The 15,307-nt window shown below is 41.1% G+C and overlaps 1 protein-coding gene across 10 annotated transcripts in view; it reads right to left on the bottom strand.

The window, feature by feature from the left end:
- Positions 1–15,307, bottom strand: part of stard13a (StAR-related lipid transfer (START) domain containing 13a) — an 80,012-nt gene that overhangs the window by 15,203 nt on the left and 49,502 nt on the right. For 7 of the 10 annotated variants that reach the window (XM_021324589.2, XM_012878682.3, XM_021324592.2 and 4 more), the window contains 3 exons: positions 4,748–4,819; positions 3,785–3,866; positions 1,270–1,333 (listed from right to left, as the gene is read on the bottom strand). In XM_021324589.2, coding sequence (XP_021180264.2) covers positions 1,270–1,333; positions 3,785–3,866; positions 4,748–4,819 — 218 coding nt within the window. Of the gene's footprint in view, positions 1–1,269; positions 1,334–3,784; positions 3,867–4,747; positions 4,820–6,851; positions 8,460–15,307 lie in introns of those variants that run through there. The other 3 variants (XM_036143007.1, XM_021324594.2, XM_021324593.2) reach the window with 3 other exon arrangements.

Below are 15,307 nucleotides of genomic sequence, written 5' to 3'. Positions count from 1 at the left end.
AGTGTCGTGTGTCCCTTGCATGGCTTGTGGCAAACTGCAAACAGGAATAAGAGTTTTCCTGTTTACAAATTCTCCTAGCTGAGATGCAGATCTCTGCAGCTCCTCCAGAGTTACCATAGGCCTATTAGCTACTTCTCCAATTGATGTTCTCCTTGCCCGGCCAGTCAGTCTAGGCAGACGGCCTCGGTTGGTTTGCAACTGTGACATACTGTTTCTGTTTTCCTTCTGGTGCTGTTTGCTCTCTAATATTCTTCAACAAACATCTGAGGCCTTCATAGAACAGCAGGATCTATACTGAGATTAAAATAAAGAGAGGAGGACCCTATTAATTAGATGACTACTAAAGGCAATTGCTGGCACCAGGTCTTATTTATGGGTCTCAGAGTAAAGTAGGGGTGGAAAAAAAACTTCACAACACTTTTTAAATTCTTATTTGTCAAGTATGCTGTAAGCTATTCATCCACCATGATCTCAACAGCGCTTGCCAGCGTGTCTTTATCACAGTGAATTAGAGGAACTGAAAGAAACTAAAAGACAAGGAATATAAAAGTATACTTAAGGATCAGCAGCTGACTCAGAATCAGAGGAAACACACTTGCAGCTATAATCAGGAGCAACAGAAGTACCCCTAATCAGAGCTGGGCTGGTTGTCTCCTTCTAAAAGGATGCTTTGCAATCGAGCTCTGAAACGTGGTGCATACTTGATCAGAAATTAGGAAACAAGGAGGCTCTGTGAGAGCCCAGACGAAATGAAGAGCCATCTCTCTGAGCTGCAATCAAGAATGAGCATTTCTTCCCTTCTCTCTCTCTCTCATTAGTTTGCCTTTACTTCAAAAACATTCTGAATTTCTCCAAAAAATAAGCACAATGTTCAGAAGAAAATCAACTGTTATTCATATCTATTAAATACAGTAGAATATAATTTAAAAAGTTGATGTACTACAGTAACTCAGTTCACTAAGTGAACCACATTATACAGATTGACACAAAGATTGATGTTTTCAAGCATTCATTTCTGTTACTTATGATTAATTATTGCTTACAGCTCATGAAAACATTTATTTTTGGAAAATTGCATTAGATTAAAAAAAATGCAATACTGAAATTAAATAAAAAAGTGCGTTGAATACCTGCTTAAAGACTGTGAATTTCAACAAATACTTTTAATCTGACAAAGGAGCCTAATCCGAACACACATTTTAATTTACTGAATATAACTCCTGTACATATATACATACGGATAGATAACCCCACAAGACACAGACTTACCTTCTTCTTGGGGTGGCTGACATCGAGTTTCATGGATGCACACTTGTTCAGAGTATTTAGGCGTCTGCAACAAGCACAGATACACAGAATTACTGAACACACGATCTTTTGCTGTATCTTGGAGATCTCCTGAACTGTAAAAAGTGCAGTATAATGTTGCTTTTTCCCCGTTTTCCCCCAGAGTCTGATCAGTCACTGTCAGACAAGCCTTTTCATTTTTCTCTCTAATCTTTTCTGACCCTGCAGTCAATCTCTCATTGCACCGTCTAACAATGTCTTCAACAGAAGGGTTCTTACTCTGAGTCTCCTCCCTCTCTGACTGAAAGTGATCATTACCTTTGAGGAGAGCATCTCATCAAAAAGCACAGTCAAGACTTCCCCTCCACTCTCCTCCCAGCTTCTTGTGCTACCCGTCCTGACCCTTCTCCTTCGCACCACCTCACCCCTAAAAGATCTAATGATCCCTCCACTCCCTTTGGTTTTTTGCAGCTCTTTTACAATAAACTATTAAAAACAGGTTTTAGGGTTTCATAACCTATGCCGCAATTCCTTGCAATTCCATTGCCACAATCAACAAGTAGTAATCATACTTGCTGAACATTTTCACATTCTTTTTCACGTTACAGCTGTAGGCCTTAATTCATGTTGAGGGGATTTTAAGTTAAGGACAACATAAAATAATGCTTTATTGTGAAGTGTGAGGAAAATCATGCTGCTTTTCAAAAATGTATTACAGCTACAAATCTGAAAAGTGTGGCGTGGACATGTATTCAGCTTCCTTTACTCTAATATCCCTTAATTACATTTAGTGCAATTAACGGCTATCAAACATCTAATATGAAACTGAAAGAAAAAAAAGCCTGTCTGGGAGTAATATAACCTCAGTATAAATGCAGCCGTTCTGCAAAGGCCTCAGAGGTTTGCTGGAGAACATTAGTGAAACGGCAGAATCCGTAGACCAAGGAACACTAAAGAGAGATCAGGGATATCATTTGGAGAAGTTAAGAGGAGGATTTTGATAAAACAATATCAAAAACTTTAAAACAGCTCACAGAGTTCAGTCCACCATCTGAAAATGGAAAGAGTAGAAACCAACAGCAAACTGGGGCTAAATATCTAATATTGTTTATATTGCTGAAAATGGCGACAACAGCTTCAATATATATATAAACATATATATATAAACTGAAAAGAAAGGCGATAAAAGGATTAATCCTGGAAGCAGGCTAAAGGCCCATGGGGCCTCTGGAGGAGCTGCGAGATCCACGGCTAATGGAAGCGTGCTTAAAGTTTGCACCAAGTCGTTTAGTGGAAACAGAAAACATGTGGAAAAAGGTCAGATGAGATCAAAATGTAACTTGTTGCCTTACACACAAATAAAATGTTTAAAAAAACAACAACACAATGATGTCATTGTAGAAGATCTCAAAGCCAGTCATTGCAGTCTGATCGATGTTCTGCATATCTTTGTATTTTGATAACTGTCCTGCAGTTTTGTTAATTTGTTGAAAACAATAAATATATATAAAAAATGGAAAAAAAAAAAAAAAAAAAAAAAAAAAAAAACACTGTACATCCCCCTGAAAACACCATCCCCCCTGAAGAAGGCAGCATTATGCTGTGGGAATGTGTTTCTTCAACTGAGACAAGGAATCTGGTCCATCTTGGACTGTGACAGAGGTTTAACATCCAGGAAGACAGCAACCCTAAACATTGTTAATCCAAGAGCAGGCCTGCTCAAAGGCCATGCAAAAGATCAATCAGAATTTGTGGCACTGTCTGAAAATTACTGTTCACAGACGTTCTCCGTGCAGTCTGACTGTTCTGGACGTGCCACGCTGGTAGAGACATACCCTTTGATTTTCAGAATCACCTTTATTTGCCAGGTATGCGTACGCATACGAGGAATTTGACTCTGGACTGTACAATGTTCACGAGGCTGCTCACTTATACAATAATACAATAACGCAAAAGCACGTATTATTTTCAATCCACTTCACAATTATGCACCAGCTTGAGTGCCACGTACAATGCCATTTAAGCACCTTTGAGTTGTACTAGTTCAAGGGGCAATAATACTTTTTGCAAGTTACTGCAGTTCAAGGGGGATGGAGAGGCAGCAGCGGAAAAAAAAAATTAACATGTAAATATGCAGGAGAAGCTGGGTAATGTGACAAAGCAAGATCAGAAGGATGTGGAAGATATCTCATATTCATTTAAAGGAGCACTCTGGCAATCCCTCTCTCAGCCCCCCCATCACCCACCTCTCTACATGTTGCCCCCCCCCCGAGGGTCTCTCCTCTTTGAATAGGAGATCAGAGCCTGGCAGAGAGAGATGGGAGGTGACCGGATCAAAGCCTGGGAGTCTCAGAGGGGGGGCGTGGATGGGGACTTCATTAAGGGTAGGGGTCAGGCAACTAATGGGTCGCAGTAAGCAGCAGGCCGCAAGCAAAAGTCTGCACACCAGGAAGGATGACCCGGGGAGGAATTTACAGGGGGGGAAAGTCATCCTTACCGGCACAGAGGTTCGACCAGATCCCGGTCCAAAAAGTCGTGGTCCCTTTTCACCGCGGAAATATTGATGGGAAACTGGGAATCTAGGAAACAACAGACAGAGAGAGCAAACAAAGAGAAGAGGGGAAAAAGACTTATTAGACGACGGCTGACAGACGGCAGTGTTCTCAGTGAAGTTTGTGAAGTCTGCCACAGCTGCCGTCGCCACAGTTAGCGCCTGCCAAATGCTTCTGAAGTGCAACAAACACACGCATGTCTCCAAACCCTTTAAAACTTTAATGTCAACACAATGGAAAATTGATTCGAGTTGTTTATTTTTGGTGATTTCCAGCAAGACTTCTCTGCACCATCAACAGCTTAAACTGACCTTTTCTGGATTCTTTTTTTAAGGACGCTGTGTGTGTGTGTCGTCTTAATAAAGACAAATTATTGTGTTTAAAAATCCTCTTCTTTGATAACTTGAGTCATTTTGTGTTTGTGCTTTTACCCCACAAGACCCAATGATGATCACATGAGAAAAAGCCTGCAGGTTTGCAAGATCAGACGAAAATACACAAGAAGGACTTATAAGGAGAGAGGCAACGCAAGTAGAATAAAAGTAAGAAACGACAGGTTTTGGTGTTGGTGGGGGGGGGGGAGTTGAGAGAAAATTGTTGGTAAGCATAAGAACAGGGAGAAATGAGGGAGAAAGAGGAGCTATGAGAGTTCCAGCAGTGATAACAAGGCCTTTCCCATGACCCCTCCCTCTGGAGAGGAGCTGAAGCCTGGAAATAGAACGCATCGGCACAGAAGATGGGGATGAGAAGTTTGAGGGACAGGAAGAGAGAAAGAGTCACAAATGATGGAAAACCAAGAGAGGAAAATAACCAAAGAAGCCGATAAAGCAAAAGGAGATATCTGGAGGAGGGATTTTTTCTGCCTGAAACAAAGCAGCTGCACTGTGGCCGCCGCAGTTTTGAGTTACCTTCATAGAGCTGGGCATACTGTGGAAACCCCGCTGCTCGCAGCCAATCACAAGCCTCCTTCGCCTCAATCTCTATAAGACACAAAGAAAACAGCGGAAAGATGTGTGATAGAGATTATTTCCATCACCCTTACAGTGGTTTGTAAGAGCATTAACATCCCTCACACTTTTTTGTTTAAATGAATTTTATGTGATGCACCAAAACAAAGAACCGTATATTTGTGGAAGGAAACTGATGTATGTTTTAAATTTATTTAACAAAAAAATGAGAGGAAAAGCGTGGAAAGCATTGATATTCATCCCCCCGTGAGTCATTAATCAGGAGGGCTGAAAATACGGTTTGCTTCAATTACAATTGAATGTGTTCACCACCTTTTCACATCAACAGTGATATTTTCTTTCCCCCCTTCTACTTTGCAAATCAGCTCAAACTCAGACTGGATGGAGAGAGTCTACGGGCATCGGTTTTGAAGCCTTACCACATATTGTCAATCAAATTTAAATCTGGACTTGTCTGTATGTTTTCGGTCCTTGTCCTGCTAGATGGTGAACTTGAGTCTTTCAGAGCTTTTCTTCCAGGATTGCTCTGTGTTTAGCTCGGTCAGTCTCCACGACAACTGCGACCAGCTTCCGATTTCCTGCTAAAGAAAGGCACGGCGCTACCACACCCACGCTCCGCAATTTGGCTGCTCCGTTCAGGTTGATCTGCAGTGTTGGTATCCACACACAGCATTTTCAAAATAGGTCAAAAAGCTCTTTTTTTTTTTTTTTTTGGAGGTCTCATCTGCCCAGAGCACCATTTTGGTATACTGAGATAAAATTACTCACAGTCTACCAATTATGTGACTTCTGCAGGAAGCTGATTGGACAAGATTTTATTTGGGGTATCAGAGTCAAGGGGGGCAAATTAGATATAATTGAAAAGCTTGTATCATTTTCCACTTCACAACGATGTGCTGGTCTGCCACATAAGACCCTGATACAATGCGTGGAAATTTGTGGTTGTAATGGGACACAATGTGAAAACGTGAAAAGACACCATGTACACCAGCTCTGAACTCAAAAGCCCGACGTGAAAAGCATTTGATAAACAAACAGAAATCAAGCCAGAGACATTGCACTGTACTTGTGCCTGAAGGAAATTTTGTTTTGACTTGAAAGAAGGAGCATTTCAGGGACGTGTTCTTCCTCCGGGAAATCAGTGGAATGATGAGACTGGGAAGGCAGGGAATCTGCCGATAGAGAGGCATTTATTTCTTAAATCTGCTGCTAACGCAGTTTAACATCATCGATGTAACACATCCATGCAGAAAAAAGCTCTGAGCGGGTTTAGCTGTTTTTGGGCTGAATGTAACAGGATCAGCACATTGCACCGAAACCTTTTAGGCCCCTAGCTGCCCTAGCAAGCATGAAACATCTTTATAGGCTTTTGTTTTACGGGGTTTGTTTTTTTTTTTTCGCTGGCATATGTATCATACACGCTGCTTAACTGGCAGCGGAGAGATCTGGGCGTGTTTATATACGTTCTCTTTATGAGCCGACACTTATTAAAGCGGCTCCTTGTGCTGACAAAGTAATCCGAAAGAAACCGGTGCCATGGATGGGATACAATTCCAACAGGAAGCGTAGAAGTACACTCGCAAGAACGCTTTAGCGCCTTAATTCACGGGATAGGAATGAAGATTTCACAGTACAGCCTGGAGAGACTGTTTCAGGATAAATCTAAAAGAGAAATAAAAGCTTAGAGATGTCCAAAACGAAATTGGTTACTATAAATAATATGTTGCTCAGTCAGGTTCCCACTCATTCACGCTTACTCACTGGTTTAGAGGTGTTGACAAAGTTCAGCGGGGGAATAAAAAAAAAAAAAAAAAACCTCCTTCCCTCACCATCAGAGATGAGAACGGTCAGAGGAAATGACACTGTCACCACAATCTAGCAATTACATCCCTCTTCCAGCATTCTTTGGATAACTCTTCTCTCTAAATCACACACGGACCAAAGGTTGGGAGAAAACATACACACTTACACGAGCTCCCTGAAAGTAGGGAGAAAGAAAAGATCCGACGGGGCGAAACTCCGTTTTGCAATCAAAGAAACTTACTGGAAGCCCTCATGGCGAGGGGTGCGGCGAGCTCCTATGTTTGCTTTGCTCCAGCCGAGGTTTCATCTCCATCCCAGTGAACATCCATCTGCAGTGTCGCACAGCTTTCCATCAAACAGCAGCGGCAGCTCGGTGCTTTCTTCCTCGTCTGATCTCCACCCCATGTGTTTACAGTTCTGCCCCCCCCCCCCCCCCCTTTTCCAGCCTGCTCCGTGCAGGTTTTGCCTTCCCTCTAATTTTCTACTCAACCTCCTCTCTCAACTTTCTTTTCTGTTAGATTGCACACAGACACAGTGTCTCTCTATTTATAAAACCGCCCTGACCTTTTCCTTCTTCTTTTCGGTTACGTTGCAAAAACCTCTCCTGCAAGTCATCTTGTTGTCGTTTCCTTCCCTTTTTATCTTTAGGTTCCTTCACGTAGCGAAACGCCCCCCTTCTTTAAACCCTTACTTCGACGCTCAATCTATATTTTTCTTGCTTCTGGGTTCTCCTATCGTCTCTCCTTCACAATTTTTCTGCAAAACAAAAAAAACACTCCCTCGCACACATTCTTTCTTCCATCGACGGAAACGTCCCAATCCCCACTCTCCCACTCAAGCCCCTACAAGAGAGTCCACTTCTTCCTTGCATCCATGCAGGAAATGACTCATTTCAGCTGACGTTGCCATAGGCCGGACCCTCTAGGTTGCAAGCCATCAGTCGCTGGATGCTAACTTCACATGTCGGCCAAGCCCACCGGCCAACTGGACGTCAAGGAGACTCTGACCTTGGCTACTTTGTGACACGCCACCCACACAGCGTGAGCGAGAATCCACCCAGACACATCCATTAGTCTGGACACACGGGCATGTACATTTAAAACGGCACAGATGTTGCCCTCGGCGAGTCAGAGAATGCAAAAAAAAAAAAAAAAAAAGAAAGGGGATGAGACAGACGGCTGGGGTGGGGAGCCGAGATGGACGGACCTTGTGGGAAAGCCGCAGGGGAGACGACATACCACGCCACTTGTTTATTTGCTCGCTGTGAGATTGGTTACATTTTTTTTTTTTTTTTTTTTATCCAAAAACCAGGTTAAACGTCGCAAATCCAAACCGAGAGGCAAAACGAGGACAGGGGGCAGGAAATCCTCAATGTTTTCCCACAAAATTTTAAAAGGAAAGGGAGTTGGACCTTCTGTTTTAGATTTTTAACATAAACTTGTGGCTTCAAATCCTGAAAATAGGTTACAGATGCATAAGCAATTCTTGCCCAAGATGTTTAAATTACAATCCACCAAAAGACTTTAGAAATTAAAATTGTGTATTTTTTTTATATATATTTTAAATGTATGACTTGTCACGCGTAAGCTAAACAAGGCCAATGACTCACTGGGTTTGGTATCCTCTAAAAAGTCTACTTTGTCACTGCAGACGTCATGCATCACAAGTCAAAGTTTACTTTGAAAAAGTAAATGAAAAAGACATTCAAACATCAATACACAGGTCTGGAGGCAACTTGGGGTTTAGTACCTTGCCACTTCTGATGTGGAAACTGGAAGGAAGCTGGAACTGAACCCACAACTTTTTGATTGCAAGACGACTTCCCTTCTCATTGACCGTGGCTCAATGCAGAGCATTCTAAAACTAAGTTTTTATACGAAGCAAAACTAGTGTGCAGAGTTGAGATGCTCCTTAGTGGAGAGTAGTGGGATTCAAATATTCAAATATTAATAAATAAAGCAGTGGAAACACAAAGGAGGAGACGGACTAGAGGCATGGGTATCCTTTATTGGTACCCCAAAATCCCAAGTTTGAACTTCTGTGTTTTTGTTTTTTTTAAGTTTAAAGCTAGATTTAGCTTGAAAACAGTTCCTCAGATCCTGTTTCTATAAAGCATAAGGAACAACAGACTTGTGTCGCTGGGCATGCCCCCTGCCTGCCGTTGTGTGTCACTGGGTGGCAGCAATGTTACTGACTGCTTACAGGTCTGAGCCATCTGCAACATGATGAAAAGTTTCTACTGTATCTTATCTAATTAATGGTAGGCGAAAGAGATCCATTGTTATAACATTTACTGTGACGGACTGGCAACCTGTCCAGGGCGTACCCCGCCTCTCGCCATATGACCGCTGGAGATAGGCACCAGCCCGCAGGACCCTGCTTGGATAAGTGAGTTTAGACGACGGATGGATGGATGTTATAACCTTTAAAAAGCTGATTGAACTTCTGATCATTTTATATTTTCCCTGCATGCAATCTTAACCTCAGCAGATCTAACTCGAACACTTTATCTGATATCGAAGCCAGGATCCGTCCCCAGACATGGAGATATGACGTCACTCGCTCCTGACGGCTAAAAGCTCATGTTCCAAATATGGTTGTATGTTTATTTTTCTATTATTTACTTTAAAACATTTATTTTGAAAATGTTTTATTTGGTTAAGAATTTATTGTGTTCCGTGAAGTGTATATTCAGTGAAAAGAAAAAAAGTGTACTTTTGTTTGTTTCCATATAACAAGTCAAGATTTTTGTTTGCCGTAACACCAGCTGGCATTGCAGGGACCCATTTTACTAATTTTACACATCCTCTGAGCTCCAATAAAATATTCATTCTGTATCACATTTCAACAAAAAAAACTCTTGGATTTAAAACACAAAGGTATAAGGACGGACTAAATGATGAATGCATGTAATTATAATAATCTGTCCAATCCTTGTCTCCCCAGACGTCTGTTTTAACTGTAAAAGGGACTTTGTTTTTCTTTTCAAATGTTTTGGTCCCTTTTATTTAATGTGTCAACTAGTTTTCTTTGTTTGGTGCACAGAAAATAAGAAACAAAACTTTATTTACAGTATTTGTACCCCAGTATGGGTGTATGTCCAGTAGTGCCCCAGATTACCCTCTTACGGCAATTAATTCTGAATTATTTTCCAGATTTCCCATATGAAACAATTTGAAAAAAAAAAAAGAATGATCGCATGTTATTACAAAGCCAATTTTGAAAAAGTCCAAATTACATGCTTCATTACAGTGTTTGTGCGTGCGTAATTGCCAACTACACTTTCATCACTGTAGCGAAAGACAAAAGACCAGGTTCCCATCGGTGTGGGAACAACCCCCCCTCCCACTATTCAGCTATGCAGAAAATAATCCAGAGATTAATTAGTACACATGTTTGACATCGGCTGCAAAGCACAACAATGCACCAGGTAGCAAGGGCTAATCCGAATCCACCCCCACACCCCGACCCCCCTTGATCTTTTTCATGTCCCTGCAGTCCTGCAGATGACTATGTGACAGCAGGGAGGAAGCGACCAGAACAACAGCCAACAGGGCCGGTGGATGGTATGTGTACAAGGCTCTGTGAGTTTGTGTGGAAGCATATCAATTTGGGCATCCAAGTATGGGACAGAGAGGGTGTGGGGGGGGCAATTGCTTACATGACAAGGGTGCCGGCGGTGTTACATAAAACAAACCTAATGCCCTCTCAAGCGTAGTCATTTCCTCTGCTTTATATTTCCTGCTCTCTTCCACTGCCGCTAACGTTTTGTTTTCTGTGATATTTCCACCTTCTACTGGGTCCCCTTGGTCTCAGGGACTCCAAAGAGGCTTGGATGACATCATTTCCTGCTATTAATTTCCCATGAATCCAGACCAGCCATGTCAGCTAAGAACAGCGACTGGAGCAGGAAGTTCCTGAGCTGAACTGAAATTTGTAACTGTAACTGTTTACGAAACGACATATGTGAATTGTTCAATACGTTCATGAAGATTTTGATGAAACTTTACAACGAGAACTGACAAAGGAGGCAGAGAAGTCAAAGACTACAAACACAGGCAGCCTGGAGAGCAGCCGTATTCCCACATACGCTAAAGCACTTAGTCCTTTGTGACTAAAGGTCAATAAAAAAAGGACTGAAGAAGACAGTGGAGGAGTGATGAGACAGGAAGAGAGGGATGGGGGGGGGGGAGGGATAAAATTGAATATGTCTGTCCAGTCTCATGAGCTACATCTGCTTTGATGCCACGCCCTCAGGAATGCACTGTAAAAACCCGAATCGATACTCGCATGAAATCAGCGCAGGTTCAGACACAGAGCCTCCTCAAGCACGAGGATGCCAGACCACAGATACAACACACATGCAAATGCAATGTTAGGGGATGGCCATAATAACCAAAAGTACCAGAGTCACAGCGGCTGTTCGCCGGCTGAATTTAAATGAGAGAAGGGAAAAAAAAGATGACTGAAGGTCATCAAGCTGAAGGTTTGGAAATGCAGCCTTTTGTCCAGCAGAGGGTGTCAAAGAAAAGTGTTCCAGCACAGCATTCCTATTCAGTCTGATTATCCATGTCCTCAGGGCAGGGTGGCATGAAAGGCTCTGTTTGTACCTGTCACAGCTTACGCATTTATTCATTTCCTGACTGCACAGGAAACCCATGAAATTGTCAAATTGGACATCCAGTAATGCTCTTATAGGTTGTCCTGTATTCAAAACCTAAATGAAGATATAAACTAGCCGGTAAAGGTTAAAAACAACGAAGAAGAAACTCTTGGATTAAAGGGGTCAAGTTGTGTTTTGGTAAAGACTATCGCTAGATAGCAGAACGTTCTCTAATAGTCGAAAACTGCAGGAGCAAACGGGCAAGAACGAATGATCGAACAAGCAAAGTAACAATTGAAGATGTGCAAAGATGGGAGACAGTTCAAATGTGTCCGGTAAACACCAGACTTAGAAATATTTCAACCTGTTTACCTGAAGGCAGGTAAATAAACAACATTTTCCCAGTGGTACCTTTCCAGGTCTACTGGAGATCAATTGTACTACTGTCAGTAGAACGGCCAATCAAATCATTAGAGACAAGAACTCATCACAGAACAGAACACATCTATGCTCAAACAAGTTGTACCTGCACAACTTCAGACCCTTGAACACAACACAAACACACAGTTTAGTACAGTCCAGGACCACAACGACATGACACAGGTTGTTGATATATTCACAAAAGAAACAAGCATCTCTAATAAAAAAAAACTGAATTAATGTAAAAGGAGCATCAGTTTGGAAAAAGATAATTTATCTGTTTTCATTTACTTTTCTTGGGAATGACTTCAGTATACCCTTCTATTTAATACCCTGCGCAATAACCTGTGACATAATTTGGTTAAATAATCCTGTTAAATAAGTGACTTGAGCTGTATAGTTATCTCACTACCTCACTGTTGTTCTTACCTGGTACCACTTTAATGTTCAACGTCAATCCATTTGTATATACGTCAACTAAATGTACATAAGTCATCTTAAATCTATGCTTTATTTCCTTTGTATTTTTATTGTATTTTTTTATTTTTTGATACTCTGTATATATGTGGACACACTCTATATACCTTATGCACCTTTTACTCCTTTTGGCACCTTCTTTGTTTATTAAGCCGATGTGTGACAAGTGAATTTCTCCACTGTGAGATCAATAAAGCCTATCTTGTCTTCTAAATAAGATATAGACACATCTTTATTGGCCTTAATGCTAAGCCAACACTTCTCATAACTGCTGAGCAGCCTTTTGCATATTTCCACTGGTGCTTTGATGATTTATCTTTGATGATGAGCATCTTGCCACCACCCAAATAATTAGCTCCCTGCCTCCACAAATTCTCTATCAGATTCGGGGCCGGGACACTGGCTGGGCCATTCCAAAATGCTGATTTTGCGTCAAGTCAGAAGGAACAATTTGGTAACATTTAATAAATATATTTAAACCCAAAAGCATGGGCTATGAATCAGCTAAATCTACAAAGGCATGAAAAGGGGAAGGAGGGAAATAACCTGCAGCAATTGATACTCTTTAATCTAACAAGAACACACTAGAAACCTGAACAACCATAATGGCTGCCATGCAAGGAAGTGGGACGTATAAATGATAAAATCCAAATTGTTGCTTTAATGAAGGGTTAAATAGAAAAACATGTCTTTGGGCTCTTCAAGTTGTGCGACCTTTTTGATTAGCAGAATCAAATATTCTTTTCACCACAGCAAGAAAATTAAGCTTTGAAATTATATAGTAATCAAGAAAATGGCAAAGAGATACACTCATATCATTTTTTTTAAAAGTATTGCAAACCTCCAGGGTTTCAATGGCATACATATCATTGAATAAAATATGCCAGCTCAGAAATATTTTTAAACATTAGGTCTTCCCTGTTTTAGGATAACAAATCCCAAACCAGTTTGTGAAAAAAGTGCCAAACTAGCATTTAAGGTTAACCTGCGAGTCTCTTGGCGCAGATTAAATTCTATAGTATGTTAAGCAGGAATCCTGACCAAACCTTAAAGGTCAAGATCCTTCCAAAAGCAACACGTCCAGTTGAAAACCAGACAGGGATGCTCAGAGAGAATGTACTGGAAGACAAAAACTCCTGTTGTTGTTGCAATTTTGTATCAAACAAATGTTTTCAAAAACCTCCAAATCACTGCATTATGTCTTATCTACACTTAACGCAAAATTAAGCTTTTATTTAAAAAGGTTTACTCTAACTTTTTAATCCCAACATGTGCATACTTAAAGGTGTGGATGAAAACATCCTGCCTGTATAACCAGCTATATTGTAGTTAAATCTAAACGTTTGCCAACTGTGCGCTACATAAAGCTAGGCTGAACTTTTCCTGTTCCAGGGTCAGTTATGATTTCATTTCTGATTACTTTCTTGAAATTCAGAAGTTTACATTCCCTACGATTACTTCTCAATAAAACAGTTTTATTTAAATGGCTTCTGATCACAACATCTGTGTAAACCGGAAGCCCAGCTGAGATGCTTTTTTAAGGCAACACCTTGGACACGCTGCTTCCTTGTGCAACCTCGTTGGGAAATTAAAAGAAATAAGCAAAGATGTCAGGAAGTGCAAGGTGGGCCTCCTCAATTCTGGTTGATCCCTGGCTATCTTTTTCAGTTGCAAGAATGCGCCACATTCATCAGTTCAAACAATTATATGCAAGTATAAACACCTTAGGAATGTCCAGCCATCACGTTGTCCAGGAAGGAGAGTGACTTTTGGTGCAGAATGTGTGTATAAACCTAAGACCAGAAGAACCTTGTAAAGGTGCAGGGGGAAGCTGGCAATAAAGCGCTTCTATCAAGAGTGAATTAAATCTTGTTTCAATACAGGTAAAAGGCCACTTAAAAGAACTTTTTTTCTCTAAAAACAAATTAGAAAGCTGGATTACAATGAGTATGGAGGAAAGAATTGGAAAGCTTAATAATCTAAGAACAACATTCTGACTTTAAAGTACAGCAGCATTGTGTCATACGGGATAATTCAATGCAGGACGGACTGATGCACTTCCCAAAGTAGATCATATCAGTACGAAAGGTGGAAAAATTGAAGCAAGTGTCCCAGGGACGAAAAAGTCAACACTTTGAGTGGACATCAAAAAGCCCTCATCTCAGTTCCGTCAAAGATTTGTGGGCAGGCCTGAAAAAGCCTGACCTAGTTACATCGATTCTGTCAGAAGACATTTTCCAAAATTAGAGCAAACTATTCTGATAAGCTCATAATAGGAGACCCAGAATATGCAACTCTGCCAAACACTAAGGAAATGTGTGAAACATAATGTAATCCTAGCTGGCCTAAAACAGGAAAGCTTTGATTTAATATCAGTGTGATTCTGGATGTGTAAATATCTGGTTTGACCTGTATCTTAACAGCACTGTTAGGTCATTAGGCATTATGGTCTTTAATTTAAGGCTGTCCCCATCTCACAGACTCTGCGTTAGGGGAGTATTTATCCACGTTGAAAAAGGTTAAGGTTAAAAAGGGCGTATTAGTGCAAGAAGTAGGGAGTGGAAGCTAACAAAGTCATACCATCTCTCTGCACAAGCAGAAACACGCTACTCTATCGACATTCTTGACACGTTTCTTCTTCTGACATTCATACATCATCAGAGGGGAGTGGACTGAACAGAGATTATTAAAGTTAGCCAGAAACACCTTCTAATCAAAGCAGACAATTAACGGCCGGAGAACGGTCTCCCCGTTTTACCGTTGGATGTGGTGTTTATTTCTCGGGGAAAGCTGTGTCATGTGACAGGAAGTAGAGGAAGTAACCAGTTAGGTAGCTGAAACACAGAGAAAAACAACAACACTCCGACCCTTCGGGGTTGGTTTGGACTTATTTCGGGTTTATTAAAAAAAAAACCTATTCCGTGCAGAAGTGGCTTCCTCGGTCCACTTCAGTCCGGTCGGAGCTGATTACGCACCGGAACTTCTTAGGTGTTAAAATGCGAAGCATGAAAGCAGTGAGGCTGTCCATATGGCGATAGACACTTGATGTGTTGAAAACTGCTGTGATATACGTCAAATATTGACCAAAAATTAAAAAAAACACAGGAGGAGACACTCTAACATAAAGAGGCTGCAATCAGAAGCTTGCTTCCTGCGTTTGAACAACTGATCAAAAGCAACAACTTAACTGATTAAAA

Source organism: Fundulus heteroclitus, chromosome 11 (assembly GCF_011125445.2).
Source record: "Fundulus heteroclitus isolate FHET01 chromosome 11, MU-UCD_Fhet_4.1, whole genome shotgun sequence".
In the NCBI taxonomy this organism is placed as follows: domain Eukaryota; kingdom Metazoa; phylum Chordata; class Actinopteri; order Cyprinodontiformes; family Fundulidae; genus Fundulus; species Fundulus heteroclitus.
The sequence above is the reverse complement of the archived record's forward strand: the minus strand, read 5'-3'. Positions and strand labels throughout refer to the sequence as shown.